Below are 20,041 nucleotides of genomic sequence, written 5' to 3'. Positions count from 1 at the left end.
ACAAGATTCAGAACCATGCACACACAAAAAAAAAAACAAAGCTGAATTTTGCTGTAATGAAAACCTTGTTACCAGTTGGCGTCACCCAAAGCGATAGTTATCTGATCCATTGACAAATCAAGGGAGAAACAGCTAGTGGTGACAATCACAGTGTAAGGGCAGTTTTCTTCTTCATCATGAGGGATGGATGAGAAAGAGAAGAATTCTGTGGTCTTTCTTCAGAGAGATGAGAGCTGAAAAGAGCACATGAGAAGTTGTGTTATATAAAGACTGGTGGTAGCTTTTTTTAACTTTTGATTAATTACGTTGTTACAATGATGAGAAATATTACATAGACAATTTTACTGCCGATAATTCTACCACCGTATGAGAATATGTGTGACTGGTGGTAGCTTATAACTTACACTTTGCACACTACATAACCCACTAACCAACAAGCTTAGAGCAAGAAAAATATCTTTCCTCTAGCAAAGTGACGTATCATTTCTATTAAATTTAAATTAGTTTACATTGTTTCTAATGAAGAACGCAAACATTATCTCATTTTAACATTACAAACCGAAATATAGAATGGTTACATATGTACATATTACACCAACTCTCCATCATCATTTTGTTAGAGGTCACGTTCTTTGGGTGCACTTTTCTCCCGGTCATCATAGCCAAATTCGGTTTTCGTTAACAACCACATCTGATACCAATATCTAGATTAGTATTGGATCTTGCGCGACTTCTGAGGTACCGTAAGCCATGCCCGTACCACCAAAAGCAGTGATTCAAGCAACATGAGAAAAAGTTTTAGTGTTCCAACATTCTGATTTATGAGCAAAGTAATAAGATACTGGATAGTGTAACGAAGATTACTCCTATAAGATTACAACACTATTCAATATTTTTCCATCAGTTATCTTCCAATGATTGTGTAGTATTTTTTTATTTATTTTTAAAGTCAAAATGATTGTGTACTACATATTCTTGATTTTTCTTTTTCTATACTTTTGGTATCTCCGCATCAAAAAAATGAAGTAAAAAACGATTGTTATAAGAACATGATTATTGGGAGGTTTTTAGGGTGGTTTTTTAGCGGAATATAAAAATCCGTCTCTTAACTTTTAACTAAAAAAATTAAGAACCGTCTCTTAAAACTCTTATTTAAGAACCAATTCTTAGTTTTTTTAGTTAAAAGTTAAGAGTCAGATTCTTATCTTCTGCTAAGAACTCCACTTTAATAACTTTCCAATAATTATGTTCTGACGTGTCTTCGCATTCGTAAAAAAAAAGTATACCAGAGACGATCAATTAAGCCATACAAATGGATCCACCTTCTTTTCTTGATATACATACTTGATTTCTTGGAGATCTAACATTGTTTTCCAATCTTTCTACGATTATCAAACCCAAACCCAACCCCAAAATAAAAATTCGACTTCTACCTCCCCTCTCATTTTTTATCATCATGGTACAATCGAATTATTTTAATCTACGTGCGGAATTGCGGGCCTTTGGTCCATTTATTTCACTTCCCACCTACCCAATTAGCCCAAAAGATTACAGATGTATTAAATATTCAAGAACCATCAACATCTAACCCGTAAAGCCACTATACTCGTTATCTCCAAAATAGAATAATATAAAATGAGAAACTCCACACATAGCACAACTTCCTTGACTACTCCATCAAGTGTAAATAACAAAACCCAACTAACCAACCAACTTATTCATCTCTCAAATAAAAATCATAAATTTACAGTGTAATCATAAAACCTTGCTGGAGCTAAATTTTCCCAAAAAACTCTTATTTAATAAATAAATAATCATTTATCGAACCATCTCCCTCATCATCATCATCATCATCATCTCCATTTGTACCAATTCTCTTGCTCCTTGAATCTCCTAAATACTCCATCTAAGGCCACATCGAAAGCATCTTTGAAAGTCTCTAATCCATTCAGAGACTTTGCGTACACCAAATTCGGTATCAACTCGATCACTTTTTCCCGCATTCTCCGCACATCTTCTTTGCTGAACCGTTCCAACACTTCCTTTATAGACGTCGTCCCGTTTTTCACCTCATTCCGGTCTATGTAAACCGAGTAACTACCCGGTTCCTTCGGTAAAAACCACTGATACTGCATGTAAGCGGTTCTACGCCAAAAGAAAACCGGAATAGAACCGGCTAACATGCAATCGAAAATCGAGCGGCGCGTGAAGCTATCTCCACGTGGCTGAAGGCAAAAATCAGAGCCGAGAAACGTCTCCAAGATCGCCGACGAGCCATTCGAGCATTTTCCTCCGGTGCAATTCACCGTTCGGCAAGCTCCTTGCGACTCCTTGCAGTGATCGAGAAGCAATCCTCTAAAATCGTTCTGAATCCCGGCGCGTGGTGCTCCGGCGAAACAGAACAGCGCCTCGCGACGGCGATTCCTGACGAAATCCTGCCATTTCACGACGTCGGAGTCCGATCGAGGGTGGAATCCGGTGGGGTATGGTACACCGACGTCGAAATGGTCCCAAGAGTTACGCTCAATGAGAAGGCGCGTGATGTTACGCATTCCCGGGATGTAGATACAGTTAGATCCCCAATCTTCGTCTTTGGTTCTGCGAAAATCCCATGTGATGCGACCCATGGTAATGAAATGATCCCATCCGTTGGATCTATTCCAGTAAGGTTGTTCCCTGACCCACTCAGTCATCATCTTACAATGACGGTCACGATCAGCCGCCGCGTAATTAGACCATAAATATTGACCGACAGCGAGTCCAGCGTAGAACGGGATGTAGAACGCCGTCGCGGACTCCGGATCATAAGTCCGGCAACGGTGGTTGAGGATCCGGTTGTGGAAGATGATCTCGGAGACGAACTGATCAGTCCAGAACCATGAAGGAACCAAATCGTCAGGGATCACGCCTTTCAACGACGTCGCTTCTTTGCCGAAGCCGTCGTTGGAAAGCGCGTCGCAGCGAGAGCTCCACGGGTTGAGATTGTCGCACTCTTGCAGGATCACTTCGTTGAAGATCTTCGGCATGTCGTAGACGAATACCCGACCCGTTTCGCATCGCCCGGAGTCGTCGGGTTCGGAGCGGGTTCGGGTGGGTAGAGACTCGTCGGAGGTTAAGAGAGGCTCATCGGAGGTGAAGAGAGACTCGATGGAGGAGACGGAGACGGAGACGGCGGGGGAAGGGAAGTTTCCAGGGGTGCGACGGCTGGGGAAAGCGATGGAGCGTAGAGTGAGGAAGAGGAGGAGCTGGAGACAGAGGAGAGAGAGGATGAGCCATGTACAGTGGCTCCGGGAGGCGGCGATGGAGGCAGAGCGGTTAGCGGACGAGTTTCCGACAGAGTTGAAGGAGATTTTCTGATCAGTGTCGGTGGTGGTTTTGTCTGGTGTTCTCGATTTCTTGAGGAGGCGTTCAGGACTGGTTGGATTTGAGACGGGGAGCATGGTTATCAATTAAGAGGGAAGAAAGGGGATAGGAGAGATTCCGTCGCCGGAAATATTGGATACGTTGCGAGGACCGAGCTAAAATCTCCGGGAAAGGAGAGACGTTCTTTATGTGGTTCTCGTTGATGGCGTAAAGCTAAGTAGAGAGAAGAGTTTTAAGATTGCTCGAGAAACAAGGAGATTCTGTTTCTTTTACCTTTTTTAAATGTTCTGTAATAAACAAATGGAAACTATATTTAATTCGCTTCGGCTGCTACCAAACTATCTCACGGTTCACAATTTTCTCTCAAAACTTTCACGACTTTGTAAACTCTCCCTACATCGTTGAAAGATAAGTGTAATAATAATGAATTTTGTTTCCATTAGTCATTCTCGATCAAATCATTATTGTTACGCAGATCTGGTAATTAGAATCGTCAATCTAACAATTTGATGTTTGAAATTTTATTGCTAAATATTGAAATATATCATTAACTTAACGACTACAAAACATGATTTAATTGTCACAAATAACCATTGACATTTGCAGAACATAAATTCTGCTGTTTGCGCAGTAGACCATTGTGTTAAGCTCCATGATTTTGGTAATAATAGATAGATGTATAAAGATGTCAATTTTGTTGTCAGATTGGGTCTAAATAAAACAAATTAAAACTTTGGGTGATACTACTAAAGGTTTTAGAAGATGGAGGTCCTGATTAGTACACTGGTAATATTAATTTTATCAAGGTGTTGGAAGCATTACGGAGCGGAAGGACATGGACACGTGCCTGTGAGATTAACCGTCTATGCCGGCAACCGACAAGGGAAGACCACAAGAGCCGGTGAATACTGAACACTTGGAACTCAGCGTTACAGACAACGTGTCCTTGTAGAAACAGAAACTATTATCTTAGATTATATTTTTCTATTTATTAACATAGGTTGTGTCAGAAACTAACTATTAGTTGCCTCTCAACCACGTTTTCCTTCCGGAGAAAAGGAAAAAAATCACACTAAAATATACTCCATATGCAGTATATCTAGAAACATCACCTTAAAAAATCACCGATATCTCTGTTTTTAAAAATTTAAAGCGTTACGATTAAAATTGGTAACGGAATACAAAGGCGGAAGATGCACCGAAACGGTGATGTTTACGTGTAGGTGACAGATTAGAGTGAACTGTGTGATGTTGAAAGTATTAGCTAAGCGTCATGTGAGCTTTGTGGCCATGCTTCTTCAAACCACGAGTTATGCCGCATGACGTGTCACATACACCAACTTCTTGCCGACAAATATTGTTTTTATTGATTGATGACATTAATTTATTTGTAGGTACTTTGATTTGAATACATATTTGTAAACCGGAGAAGACCGCAAAACGGAAACTAATTCTGATTATACTCAAGCCCAAGCGCATAGTGAACTCAACTTAACTCGGTTCGGTTCAGAATTTGGTCTACCTCTATCGGAAAACATTTTGTCGTTTTCATATCTAACATCAACTTTGGCCGTTTTGGTGTAATAATTAACAAATCACGGCAAAGCGTTTTTCTGTGGGTCAATGTCTAATAATTTATCTTTAAACTTGTCGGTCATGTTTCGTGAAAGTGAAGAGACTATTAAAATGACCGAGATTAGAATAACAGATCGTGGCATGTGGTAATCAAGAGAAGAAACACAAAAATAAGAATGTAACGTTATACAATGTACACTAGCTCAGTAAATTTTATAAATGAGCAAACGGCATATCACCAAACTTCTTTTATACAACGCACAAATTTAAATAAGAGAGTCAATGAAACCAAACATTTTTGTTGGCAAGTAAAAGAACGAAATGAATCCCTAAACAAAATTAGAAAAAGTATTGTCAACATACATGGTTCCAACTCAGAAAAGCAAAGTTACAATGACCCCGAAGAGGACGAGCTTAGGGTCAACGTACGTTTCAAATATAAGCGCCGCATCGTATATCATTTGTTGTACCACACAAATGTCTAATCGAGTTTATATATTTATTTCGTAAAATTTTTGTATGATTTTAAAATAAATAAATACATCACCACATGACATAGAGTAACAGCAAGAGCATCTCTAACGAGTCTAACGGGTCCTTAAACCCTCAAATTTGGAAGTTTTTGGCTCTTCAACCGACCATTAAACCATCAAATTTTGAGGTTCTGAATAGTGAAACCTCAAATCTGAAGTTTTACTATTCAAGCCTTTAAATTAGCTATTTACTTTTCAGTGTAGTCTTTATAAATTTATAATTCACATATATTAATACTAGTATTAATTTTTTTATCACTTTAATCCTTATAACTATATTTCATTTAAATTTTCAAATCCCCTATATATTAATTAGGGATCGTTTAAAAAGTTATAACCTGAATTTTGTAAAAATTAAAACAAAAAACATCATATGTGGCACTTGTGTATGCCTTCTAAATCATATTTCAAAGAATTCTAGATCAACTTAAATAAACTATAGTCTAAAAATTATACTTTCTAGCAAAATAATATTTCGCAGGCTATAAATGGTCGCATATATCAAATCTTTATTGTTTCGCAGGCTTTCCTTAAATAAAACCTACGGCTAATATGATTAAAATATATATATAGCAATTAATGATTTTAAAAAATAGAGATTTGATAACAATCTGTATACCTACTTATATTTTGATATTTGCATTGAACATATATTGAAAAGTTAATATTTTAATTCTGAAATCTTCATTGTTTTTAAAATGATTATAAATTATTGAAATGATCCCACATTAAAAAAAATCATTGGTGTAAACTTTTGTTACACAAATATGCAAATAATCATAAAATCATATGAGTAGAAACTTCATTTAATAAATATCCATATTAAAAGTGTAATATATATATATATATATGTGTGTTAATATCATTTAAATTTAATTCTATATCATATACGATAGATACGATTGAATGTTTTGATTTTTTTACCCTAAAATGATTGCGAATAAACAAGAGTGATAGTTTGATTTATATGCACACGCTAATTTATTACATAATAGTAACATATTTCTTAGTTATTTAACATATATAATTATTATTTTATTATTTCATAAAACATAAGCATTTTCTAAATCTCAGGTCAAAACAAACAAACGAAGTGAGAATAAACTTTAAAATCAATATTTATATCAAGCAATAACCAAAATGAAAAAGAGAAAAATATTGAAGATAGATAGGATTGGCACGTGAACATAAACTTCTCATAACCATAATTAATTTTTAAATTACTAATCATGATATAAAACCGAGCTGACATAGTTTCATTGTAATCAAATACACCCGAGATTTTTCGACCTAAACGTTAGGTTCTTATGGGGTAAGTGATTTTTTGACCTAAAATTTTATTAAAAATGAGATCAACTCATTAGTAAATAAATGATATAATTAATAAAAAGTTAAAAAAAATTGTTTAAAGACCAAAATATTAATTCAATCAAAAATATAAATTTATTTTTCCTTAATATTCTTTAAAAAAAATTATATAAATTTATCATGCGCAAGGCGTAAGTCTTATCCTAGTATATATTATATATACACACATATATATATTATTAATACATAAAATATATAAAGATGTTAAAACTAAAATAAAATTAATAAAAAACAATATTACATAAAATATATTTATTATTTCACAGAACAACTATATTACATTGAAAAAATAGATTACAAATTAAAGATCAAAATTAAAAGATTAAATATTTTACAATAACTATTACACACATATATTACAAAAATTATAATCCATACACTGATGTTAATAATCGGGATCCCGAGCCTCCAAGATCACCAAAGTATGGTCCATAGAAATTTGGTGTAATAGGAGGTTATTGTTGCTCTCTTCTTTGAGGATATAATGACATGGAAAAGAGGTATTACATGATATAATAATGACAGCATGCATTGTAATGCATAACATGATAATCGAAGATGAACGTGATATCAACGCACCGGTTAGAGATACAAGACCGACACCACAAGCAACCGTTGAAATGGTGATAAATGAAAATGCTTGATTCCAACAATTTTTAACTCGTAATCTTCAGATAAAAAATCAAAAGGCTTATTTCTTACTTCAAAATGCATTGATTGATCATATATGGGAATACTATGGAAATGACAATAATAAGTAATTTATATTTTTATGAATTAATGTGTGCTTTATTGTTATTTTATGTAATTTTGTGTTATAAAAAATTGTATTATAAAAATTGTTTTTAATAATTTCAATGTGTATTATTTACTATCTATCTATGAAAAATATAACGATGATAATTAACTTATATTAAAGTTGAGGACTGAATAGCAAATGATATAAAACTTTAAAGATAAATTTGAGGGTCCTTGTTAGAGTAACTCATCCTCAAACCCTTATTTTAAAGGTCACTGGCCCTTAAAATGAAGTTCATTGTTGGAGATGCTCTTAGGACTCATCAACTCGCAGTTTGAGAATTGAGATTGGTGCACAGCTTAAGAACAAGAACCAGCTTGATAGACTCTCATGCGTACAGTGTAAGCAACATTTAATGTTCTAAATATCAGTTAGTGCATTTCAGAGAAAAAAAAAAGAAGATTAGTGGATTCTCTCTCCCATCCTAAAATTTAAAGTTGATTTTTTCGCTTGATGGCGTGTGAGCGCGCATGCTGGCACCAAAAAAATTTTCTATCGCTTTTTTCTGCCCAACAATCTTTTGCGTCTTCGAAGTCACTTCTTTTCTTTTTTCTTGCTCGAGGTTCTACTTATAGAAGAACATCCAGTTGGATTTCATTCGTCAGGAGGCTCCGACGCCTTCTTCTGTTTATGCTAGTTCTGAAATCTCGGCACAGAGGTAGAGTGTTGGCTCTCAGTGGGGTCGGCGTTCAGTTGGAAAAGGAAATTTTTCATTTCTGGTTCTCCTTCGTGAGGCATCGGCGAGTGGGTGGTGGTAGGACATCTTCTTTGTCAAATCTGGTGTGTGATCTCTCGATATATTTGATTCGGGTCTGTGTGTGTTGTGGTTTATGTTTGTGGTTTGGTGGCGTTTACCATGGAGTCTCGGTGCACTTCTGCCTCTAATCGATGCTTGGAGAGCTCCCGACGTTTCTTCAACTAGGAGGTGAGTCTATGCTCGCGGTTTTCCTTTGCATGTTGGTGAAGCAGTCGCATGCTCATAGAGGCAGGAAGGTCTATTACTCGTGTTGGTCATCTATCTATAGTTAATATCACGATCCCTTGTTTTAGGAAACTATTGTTATTAACACATAAGGCTAATGTATATTGTCATGTCCCCGATCCGAGATAGGATCGTTTGGGATGAGCCATGGTGCGAGGAGACGCACCAGTCAGGTCATCAGACCTAAAGACAAGCGTATCATGGCTCAAACACATGGTTAAGGGTATCAAAAGGCTGAAACTTAACCAGAACTAGGCGGAGACAAGCTCAACAGAGCTGGACGAGTGATTCGGTAGCTGGGCGAGGCAATGGTCAAGCTCAGTTAGCTCGGGGAAGCTCGATGGTAGCTCAGTCAGTACACATCAGCTAGTGGAGCTGGATGGACTAGCTCACTCAGCTGGAGGTAGCTAGCAATCAGCTCAACTCAGCTGGGCTGAGTGTTCATGTCCGAGGCGGTTAGATGGTTACATGGGCGGTTATGGCGGCTTGGCTAGATTGTGTGGTCGTGGTGTTGGACGATCAGTCTATGGGTTCAGGCCTAGGAGCCAGGCTTGAAATCGACAGGAACATGAGCAGTTGGAGCAGTTGGGGACCAGTTAAGAGGCAGTTGATGGCGAAAGGTCGCAAGGGAGAGGAAGGCACCTTTTCGGCCACAACTCCCACCCCTTCGCCCCTTGGGCAGTTCCGACTCCCTCTCTCTATAAATACAAGGCCTTGGGGCCAGATTTGGACACACAATTCCTTAGGGAAACCTCCGCCAAAATCGTGAGAGAGAATCCCAAAGAAAGAAAGAGAGAGAGAGAGAGGGGCCGGCGGTGGAGAGAGGGAACCGTGGAGGGCTTGGCTGTTCCGGTGAAGATCTGATTGTGGGAGACAAGGCTTGAAGAGATGGACACCAGACAGAAAGAGAAGGAGAAAGACAAGGAGAAGGAGATGGCGCCAGGAGAGAGAACGCCTAAGGTCAGTGGTGTACATGGCAAGCAAACGGCCCTAGCCGGCGGATTGATCCGATCGGGCTTGTGGCTAGTTTGAGAGCCGGTTACATCCATTCTCCCTATCTCTTCTAGATCATCTTCTCTTCTGTATATTGTGTTGTTTATGGATTGAACAGACAGGGAATACTGAACCTAGGCCTTGGCCGGTTCAGGATCAGAGTCCTTGGCCTTTGGCCGGACTGTTCATGATCGGTTTTTAACCCTTCTTGGCCAATTTGTTGGAAACTGATTATGGGAATCTCTTAGTTGGGATTTATCAGGGATTATCATGAATTTTAATTAGTTTTTGAGAATTTATTTGAGTATGACAATTTTGGACAGAACCTAGTTCTAAGGAACCGAACCATGCATGATTAGATCTTGATGTTAGGATATCGGATTGTTGTTTATTGATGTGTATGGATTGGTTTCAGGATCTGACTTGGATCATGGTAAAGCTAAGGAATCATGAAGACTCAGGCCATGGGAAGATGTGTGGTGTATGGGTAGACTCTGTTAGGAATGAACTTATGATAGCCTATTGTGCAAACTGAATGATATGAACCTGTGTATGAATCTCATTTGATATTAATACAATCGATTTGCCCCTTATGTTTCATTCTGTTATCTGATTGTTTATGAACCTCAATTGAATTGAAATGAACTTAGAAATTATGGACTTAAAACCGGAATCAACTAGTAAAATATAAGGAGTTAAGGCCGCGGATCAGTTTGGGCTCAAGGGCCGGGATCGGGTCTTACAAGTTGGTATCAGAGCATGCTTGATTCTAGGATTTGTTTGGGGTTATGTGTTCACCATACATCCGGCTGCTGAGTCTCACGGTTTGATTGTTTTGTTTTGATGTCTTGCTTAGTCTTAAGGTTTTCATGAGGTTTATGAGTTTGGACTAACCTTGTGTGTTTTATACTAAGGGTACTAAGAGGACCAAGTCTCAAGCGGCTGGCGCATCCGGGCAGGCTGTGGCGGATGGTACCAATCTGGCCCAAGGTTACCAGTTCAGACAGGAGTGGTTAACAATGAGACTGGAGAGCCTTTGGAGCCGATCATTCCTACTGAGGTGCAGGTTGATGATGTGAATAATCAGCAGGAGCTGAGAGATGAGGATGGAGCTGAATCTTCCCATGCTGGGGCGCGGGCTGGTCTGGACAGTGGCGCGGATGAGATGATTGAGCCGTCCATGAAGGACGTGTTGGCTGCGGTTCAGATGATGGGCACGCAAGTGATGGCTTTGACTAGGGCGTTCACTCCTTTGGTGAATTCCTCAGTAGGCGAGGTCACGCCAGTTCAGATGACAGCTCAGGCAACTCAGACGGCAGCTCAGACAGCTAGGGATGCAGCTCGGGTAGCTCAGATAGCTGCACAAGGAGCTCGGACAGCTGCTCAGACGGTCGAGGACCGAGCTGTGGATGATTTAGAGGTTATGGAGATTGATCCTCCAGCTCGTCCAGCTAGACGAGTGGATTACCTCAGCATGCTAGCTCACATATCCAAGCTAGGCACCAAACAGTTCTCAGGGAGTGTTGACCCTATTGAGGCAGACGAGTGGAGGAGCCGTCTGGTTCGTAACTTCAGCTCAACTAGATGCCCTGAGGACTACAAGAAGGATATTGCGGTTCACTTCCTGGAAGGTGACGCACACAATTGGTGGTTGGCTCGGGATAAGCGAACAAACAGAGCTATTGAACGCTTCTCTGATTTTGAGGTTGAGTTCAACCACAAGTACTTCCCAGCTAAGGCGTGGGATCGCCTGGAGGCTAAGTTCTTGGACCTGGTCCAGGGTCGCAGGAAACTTCGTGAGTATGAAGAGGAGTTCAACCGTCTCAGACGTTATGTGGGTAAGGAGCTGGAGGACGAGACAGTTCAGGTCCGTAGGTTTATCAGAGGCCTAAGGGTCGAGCTCCGGACTTACTGCTCCGTCCGCACCTTCCACACAGTGTCCGAGCTGGTTGAGAGGATGGCCATGACTGAGACTAACTTAGCCGAGGAGGCTAAGCTGACATCTAAGGGTCAGATGACCTCTAGTAGTCATGGAGGTGACCGGAAGCGCAAGAGGGACCAGACTGAGGAGGGTAAAACCTCAAGTGGTAGGCCCGAGTATCCCAAGTGTGGGAGGCATCACGACGGTAAGTGCTGGAAGGCTATGGGGGCATGTACCCGTTGTGGTAAGATGGATCACTCAGCTTGGGACTGTCCAGGGCCGGAGTATGGTCGCAGGCAGGGGTCGAGTGGTGATTCCAGAGGATGCCACTACTGTGGTAAGGCGGGACACTTCCGTAGGGAATGTCCTAAGCTACTTGCGGAACAGGGCAAGGGACGTGGTGAGGCCAGCAAGCCAAGCCAGAACCGAGGCCAGACCTCCACGCCGCGAGTCTATGAGCTGTCCAAGGACCCGGACGCAGCTGGACCATTCAAGGCGATCACTGGTAATAATTTTTTTTTGACTTATTCCTTTTTCAATTCAGTAGAATTGCATGGTACGGAACCTAGAACGGATTAGATACTTAGATTGGGTCTTTGTAGGGATCCTAAGTATTGGTGGTGTGAAAACACACGTACTTTTTGATACTGGAGCTACACATGGTTTTGTGAGTCCAGAGTTGATCGGAAACGGTTTGTTCCAGATTGGAACAGGGGATGATCCCTGCATAGTGAGTGCGGCCGGAGGGCAAGTGATGCATTCACTAGGGCTGGTAAAGGATGTTCCAGTGATGATCCAGGTCAGGGTTATGCCTGTGGATCTGGTTGTTGTCCGCCTTAAGAATCACGAGGTGATATTTGGTATGGACTGGCTTGGAAAGAATCGGGCCACCTTAGACTGTCATCGAGGAAGGGTGCAGTTTGAGAGTGGGTGTGGACCCCCGACCAGGTTCCAAGGTGTGTGTCCGACCTCTGGGAGCTTAGTGGTTTCAGCGATCCAAGTGGAACGGATGCTTGCCAAGGGTTGTGAAGCTTATTTAGCCACAATCACCACTAAGGAGGTCGTAGGGGGTGGTGACCCAGGCGGGATTCCGTTGGTCAGAGAGTTTGAGGATGTGTTTCGGGCGCTACAGGGCATTCCTCCTGATATGGCTGACCCGTTCATAATAGAACTGGAACCAGAGACGGCCCCATTTTCTAAAAGTCCCTATCGTATGGCTCCTGCCGAGATGGCCAAGCTAAAGAAGCAACTGGAAGAGTTGTTGGACAAAGGGTTTATACGCCCGAGTGTCTCGCCTTGGGGAGCACCAGTCCTGTTTGTTAAGAAAAAGGATAGTAGCTTTAGACTGTGTATTGATTACTGAGGGTTAAATAGGGTGACTGTGAAAAACAAGTACCCATTACCCCGGATTGATGAGTTGTTGGATCAACTCAAGGGAGCCAAGTGGTTTTCCAAGAATTATTTGGCCTCAGGGTATCATCAGATTCCTATTGAGCCCAATGATATACGAAAGACGGTGTTCTGGACCAGGTACAACCACTATGAATTTGTGGTTATGCCATTTGGTCTGACCAACGCCCCAACAGCGTTCATGAAAAAGATGAATGGTATCTTCCGAAACTTTTTGGATGAATTTGTAATCATCTTCATAGATGACATACTAGTATACTCCAAAAGCAAAAAAAGACCATGAGAGGCATCTCTGGGCGGTGTTAGAACGACGAACAGAAGCTCTTTGCTAAGTTAAGCAAGTGTAGTTTCTGGCAGAGAAGTATTGGCTTCCTTGGACACATTGTGTCGGATCAGTGAGTGTCCGTAGACCCGAAAAAGATTAAGTCTATACGGGACTGGCCACAACCTAAGAACGCTACTGAGGTTAGGAGTTTCTTGGGCTTGGCCGGTTATTATCGAAAGTTTGTCAAGGGGTTCGCAAGCCTGGCTCAACCCACGACACAACTAACGGGAAAGGACGTGAAGTTCACCTTGTCAGACGGATGTGAGGAGAACTTCTCTGCACTGAAGAACATGTTGACCTGTGCACCCGTCCTGGTCCTGCTAGAGGCGAATCAGCCATATGTGGTGTACACGGACGCGTCCATCACAGGATTAGGATGCGTTCTGACTCAACATGGGAAGGTGATTGCTTATGCCTCCAGAAAACTAAGGAAGCATGAAGGTAATTACCCAACACACGACCTGGAGATGGCGGCCGTGGTGTTAGCCCTAAAGATATGGAAATCATATCTGTATGGAGCTAAGGTCCAGATCCTCACCGACCATAAGACTCTTAAGTACATATTCACTCAGCCTGAGTTGAATTTGAGACAAAGAAGATGGATGGAATTTGTGGCTGACTACGATCTGGACATAGCTTACCATCCTGGTAAGGCTAATTTGGTGGCCGACGCGCAGAGTCGGAGACGGGCCGAAGTATCGGCCGAAAGAGAAGCGGATGAACTGGAAGGGATGGTCAGGTCTCTGCGTCTCAACACAATGGTCAGCAGTGATCAACCTTTGGGGTTGGAGGCGGTGGATCAGGCTGATCTGCTTACCAGAATACGGCACGCCCAGTCACATGACGAGAACTTGTAGAATGTGGCTCTCAGTGACATGACGGAATACCAAACGATAGCCAATGGTACCATCTTGGTTAATGGGAGGGTCAGTGTTCCGAATAACAAGGAGCTTAAGGAGGAGATTATGAGACATGCTCATAAGTCTAAGTTCTCTGTCCATCCAGGGCTAAACAAGATGTATAGGGACCTGAAACGATATTATCACTGGGTAAGGATGAAAACGGATGTGGCTGAATGGGTGACTAAGTGTCCAACATGCCAACTCGTGAAAGTTGAACATCAAGTGATCAGTGGATTGCTTCAGAACCTCCCTATACTAGAGTGGAAATGGGATCACATCACTATGGACTTTGTGACCGGATTTCCTACGACCCGGAACCGGAAGGATGCAGTCTGGGTAGTGGTCGATCGGTTAACAAAGTCGGCACATTTCCTACCCATCCAGAAGGGGGATGGAGTTGATTAGATTGTGCGGGTATATATAGACGAGATCGTGCGCTTGCATGGAGTGCCAGCCAGCATAGTCTCAGATAGAGATCCGAGATTCACATCTTACTTCTGGCAGGCTTTTCAAAAAGCCTTAGGGATGAGAGTGAATATGAGTACAGCCTATCACCATCAGACGGATGGACAGTCAGAAAGGACGATCCAGACGTTAGAAGACATGCTCAGGGCGGTGGTCTTGGACTGGGGCGACTCTTGGGAGAAATATTTACCCTTGGTCGAGTTTGCATACAACGACAGCTTCCACACAAGCATTGGTATGTCCCCATATGAAGCTTTGTATGGACGACCCTGCAGGACACCCCTATGCTGGACTCAAGTGGGGGAGCGTAGTATGTTGGGTCCTGAGATTGTGGAAGAGACTACTGAGAAGATACGATTCTTAAAGGAAAAGATGAAGGAAGCACATGATTGCCAAAAGAGCTATGCAGACAAACGGAGGAAACACCTTGAGTTTGAGGTCGATGATTTGGTCTATCTCAAGATGATCACGTTCAAGGGAAGGACCAGAGTTGCTGAAAGAAGGAAACTGGATCCTAGATACTTAGGTCCGTTCAGGATCATGGAAAGAGTTGGAGCTGTGGCTTACAAGTTAAACTTGCCATCGGCCATGGATGAATTCCATAATGTGTTTCATGTGTCTCAACTCCGCAAGTGCCTGACGGATCAGGACATAGTGTTGCATGAGATTCCTAAAGATATGGGTAAGAACCTGACCTTAGAAACAAGGCCGGTTCAGGTTGTAGATCGGACGGAAAAGGTGACCAGGAAGAAGGCAGTTCCTATGATCAAGGTGGTATGGGAATTCAATGGCAAGGACGTTATCACTTGGGAAACAGAAGCAAAGATGGAAGCAGAGTATCCTGAAATGGCCAGTTCGTTCAAGATGAAACACTAAGTGCAGTTTCGAGGACGAATCTATTTCAAGTGGGGGAGACATGTCATGTCCCCGATCCGAGATAGGATCGTTTGGGACGAGCCATGGTGCGAGGAGACGCACCAGTCAGGTCATCAGACCTAAAGACAAGCGCATCATGGCTCAAACACATGGTTAAGGGTATCAAAAGGCTGAAACTTAACCAGAACTAGGCGGAGACAAGCTCAACAAAGCTGGACGAGTGATCCGGTAGCTGGGCGAGGCAATGGTCAAACTCGGTTAGCTCGGGGAAGCTCAATGGTAGCTAGCAATCAGCTCAACTCAGCTGGGCTGAGTGTTCATGTCCGAGGCGGTTAGATGGTTACATGGGCGGTTATGGCGGCTTGGCTAGATCGTGTGGTCGTGGTGTTGGACGATCAGTCTAAGGGTTCAGGCCTAGGAGCCAGGCTTGAAATCGACAGGAACAGGAGCAGTTGGAGCAGTTGGGGATCGGTTAAGAGCCAGTTGATGGCGAAAGGTTACAAGGGAGAGGAAGGCACCTTTTCGGCCACAACTCCCACCCCTTCTCCCCTTGGGCAGTTCCGACTCCCTCTATCTATAAATACAAGGCCTTGGGGTCGGATTTGGACAAACAATTCCTTAGGGAAACCTCTGCCAAAATCGTGAGAGAGAATCCCAAAGAAAGAAAGAAAGAGAGAGAGAGAGAGAGGCCGGCGGTGGAAAGAGGGAACCGTGGAGGGCTTGGTTGTCCTGGTGAAGATCTGATCGTGGGAGACAAGGCTTGAAGAGATGGACACCAGACAGAAAGAGAAGGAGAAAGACAAGGAGAAGGAGATGGCGCCAGGAGAGAGAACGCCTAAGGTCAGTGGTGTACATGGCAAGCAAACGGCCCTAGCCGGCGGATTGATCCGATCGGGCTTGTGGCTAGTTTGAGAGCCGGTTACATCCATTCTCCCTATATCTTCTAGATCATCTTCTATTCTATATATTGTGTTGTTTATGGATTGAACAGACATGGAATACTGAACCCAGGCCTTGGCCGGTTCAGGATCAGAGTCCTTGGCCTTTGGCCGGACTGTTCATGATCGGTTTTTAACCCTTCTTGGCCAATTTGTTGGAAACTGATTATGGGAATCTCTTAGTTGGGATTTATCAGGGATTATCATGAATTTTAATTAGTTTTTGGGAATTTATTTGAGTATGTCAATTTTGGACAGGAAAGCTAAGGAATCGTGAAGATTCAGGCCATGGGAAGATGTGTGGTGTATGGGTAGACTCTGTTAGGAATGAACTTATGATAGCCTATTGTGCAAACTGAATGATATGAACCTATGTATGAATCTCATTTGATATTAATACAATCGATTTGCCCCTTATGTTTCATTATGTTATCTGATTGTTTATGAACCTCAATAGAATTGAAATGAACTTAGAAATTATGGACTTAAAACCGGAATCAACTAGTTAAATATAAGGAGTTAAGGCCGCGGATCAGTTTGGGTTCAAGGTTCGGGATCGGGTCTTACATATATAAGGCTTATGGCATTGTGAGTTATTTACACAATTAATATAGATTCTTACATGGTATCAGAGCACATCAGTTATCCTAATTTTTCTTTGGTCGCCATCTCTTCTCTTCTTCTTTTTCTTCCTCGCCTAATCACTGTGGTTGCTAATGTTGAATATCTCAATGCTACTCATTCTTTTCTCAACATCTACATGGTTAACATAACAAAACTCAAGTCCACCAACTTCACGACATGTAGCCTTAAAATATATGCATTACTCGACGGCTACTACCTCGCCGGTTACATCTATGAATCTCTGTCTGCACCAAAACATACCCATACCTTCGACAAGAAAACAACACCGAACCCAGACTACACCAACTGGAGGCATCAAGACCATCTAATCTACAGTGGTCTCATTGAAACACTTTCACCATCAATCCAAACATCTCATGATGTTTGAAAATCGCTCAGTACTACGTTTGCAACTCCAAGCTGAGGCCATATCCAACAACTGTGATTTCAGCTCAACCACTACACCAAAGCTGACAAAACTATTGATGATTACATGAGAAATTTTACTAGTCGCTTTAATCAACTAGCGCTCCTAGGCAAACCGCTAGACCATGAAGAAAAAATACATCATTGATGGACTCTCTGAGGATTACAAATCTGTGGCTGAGCAAATTTAGGGTCGTGATACCTCACCTTCTATTGTTGAGATTCACGAGAAACTCATCAACAAAGAAGCAAAGTTGCTGACAATGTATGTTCTTGCTTCAAACTCTGTTTCGGTCACTACAAAACATGGCGACATCTTGTCCAAAACAGTACCAGAACCAGCAGTATTGCACCAAGAATCAGAAATGGGGCAATAACAAGCCAAAACAATATAATAACAATAACTCAGCCAAGCAAAACAATCGTCAATCTAAAAGCTATCATGGACTATGCAAAATCTGTAGCATTTTTGGCCATAGCGCCAAACGATGTCCTCGACTGCTACAACATAATAGTTCTAGCTAAAATCCCTCTTTGTTTCGTCCGTGGCAGCCAAAAGCTAACATGGCAGCCAAAAGCTAACATGGCGGTTGCGTCTCAGAACCCAACAAATGCCTGGTTGATGGCTCTAGAGAAACTCATCACCTCACTAGCGATTTAAACATCATGGTGTTTCATTAAGCTAATAATGGTGAAGACTCGGTTCCCATTAGAGATAGAACTGGTTTGTTAATCACCCACATTGGTTATCTTTCTTTGTCTTCTCAAACTCGAGACTTGATGCTCAATAATGTTTTGTGTATTCCAAACACTAAAAAGAATCTTATCATTGTCTATCGCTTATGTAATGCTAATAAAGTTTCGGTTGATTTTTTTTCTGCTCACTTTTAGGAGAAGGATCTCAACTTGGGGGTTTTGTTAATCCAATACAAGACCAAGGATGAGTTGTACAAGAAGCCAGCTCAACCTTCTATCGTTTAGTCTTTCTCTGCCTCAACCACACCAAAAATAATCATGCTTGATTGGCATTTTCTCCTAGGACATCCCTACACTTCTATTCTTAAAACTGTTGTTTCCAATTTTTCCTTTCCTTGTGTGCGATTTGTAACTCAAAACTCTTTATGCTCAGATTGTGCTATCAACAAAACACACAAATTACCATTTCCTAAACTTTTATTACATCATCTTGTCCCCTACAATATATATACACATACCTTTAGAGCTCCCCCAACATCTCAGTCGACGGATAAAACTATTACATCGTACTCATTGATCATTTTAGCCGGTATACATGGTTGTATCCACTAAAACAAAAGTCACACGTTTGCGACACATTTAAGACATTCAAAGCCCTGGTTGAAAATCACTTTAACACCAAAATTGAAACATTATACAATGAAACAGATGAGAGTTTATCGCTCTACAAACAGTTATAGCATAAGCCGACATTAGTCACTTAACATCTTTACCTCATACACCTGAGCACTACAGCATTTCAGAAAGAAGACACAAACATTTAGTGAAAAACAGGCTCACACTTCTCACTCATGCTGTGATGCCTCGCTCATACTAGACCTACGCTTTTGCAACATCCACTTACTTTAACCCAAGTTCTCAAAATGGATTATCCCTTTCACAAGCTATTTAGAATACAACCCAACTACAGCAAAATCCGAGTCTATGGTTGTCTTTGTTATCCTTGGCTAGGCTTATACACTGCTCATAAGATGGAAGACAAGTCAACCCCATGTATCTTCATCGATTATTCACCAACTCAAAGCAAATACTTATGTCTACAACTAAGTACCGGCCGAATATATGTCTCTCAACATGTTAGGTTTGACGAAAGAACCTTCCCATTCAAAACATCGACACTTATGCAATGTATCTTCTGTTCACTAGACCTGACATCGCTAATGCAGTCAACAATCTCTCTCAGTTCATGCATAAACCTATCAAAGATAACTGGAAACTATCCAAACACATACTGCGATATCTAGCTGGTACTCCCACCCATGGCATCTTCTTCTCTGGTACTAACAAACTGGTTCTCCATGGATACTCAGATGCAGATTGAGTGGACGATTCAGATGATTTTGTCTCAACAAACTCCTAAATCATTTACCTTGGACAATATCCGATATCATGGGTTTCAATGAAACAGAATGGGTAGCTCGTTCCTCTACTGAAGCAAAAGACAGAGTTGTTGCTAATGCTACCTCGGAAACTACATAGATATGCACTCTCCTTACCAAACTTGGAATTGAACTGCCTTTATTTCCTCTGCTACGCATGTCGGTGCCACTTTCTTATGCGCAAATCATGTTTTCCACTCGCGGATGAAGCACATTGCTATTGACTATCACTTCGTACGTGGACATGTCAAGAGAGGTGCTCTGAAAGTATCTCATGGCACCATACATGATCAATTATATGATGCTCTGACCAAACCAATGTCCCGTGCACGCTTCTTAGAACTACAAAATAAGATTGGAGTTACTTCGGATACTCCATCTTTGGGCATGTTGGAGATATGATTGT

The 20,041-nt window shown here is 41.5% G+C and overlaps 1 protein-coding gene and 1 pseudogene across 1 annotated transcript; one reads left to right on the top strand and one right to left on the bottom strand.

Moving 5' to 3' along the window:
- Positions 1-1,609: 1,609 nt before the first annotated feature.
- On the bottom strand, positions 1,610-3,660 carry LOC106335778 (xyloglucan galactosyltransferase KATAMARI1 homolog). The gene has a single exon (XM_013774390.1). The coding sequence runs from the start codon at positions 3,438-3,440 to the stop codon at positions 1,854-1,856; it is 1,587 nt and encodes a 528-aa protein (XP_013629844.1). The 5' UTR covers positions 3,441-3,660; the 3' UTR covers positions 1,610-1,853.
- Positions 3,661-9,098: 5,438 nt separating this feature from the next.
- On the top strand, positions 9,099-15,512 carry LOC106330561 (annotated as a pseudogene).
- Positions 15,513-20,041: the final 4,529 nt, after the last annotated feature.

The sequence above is a fragment of the Brassica oleracea genome, chromosome C3 (assembly GCF_000695525.1).
Source record: "Brassica oleracea var. oleracea cultivar TO1000 chromosome C3, BOL, whole genome shotgun sequence".
Taxonomy (NCBI): Eukaryota; Viridiplantae; Streptophyta; class Magnoliopsida; order Brassicales; family Brassicaceae; genus Brassica; species Brassica oleracea.
The sequence above is the reverse complement of the archived record's forward strand: the minus strand, read 5'-3'. Positions and strand labels throughout refer to the sequence as shown.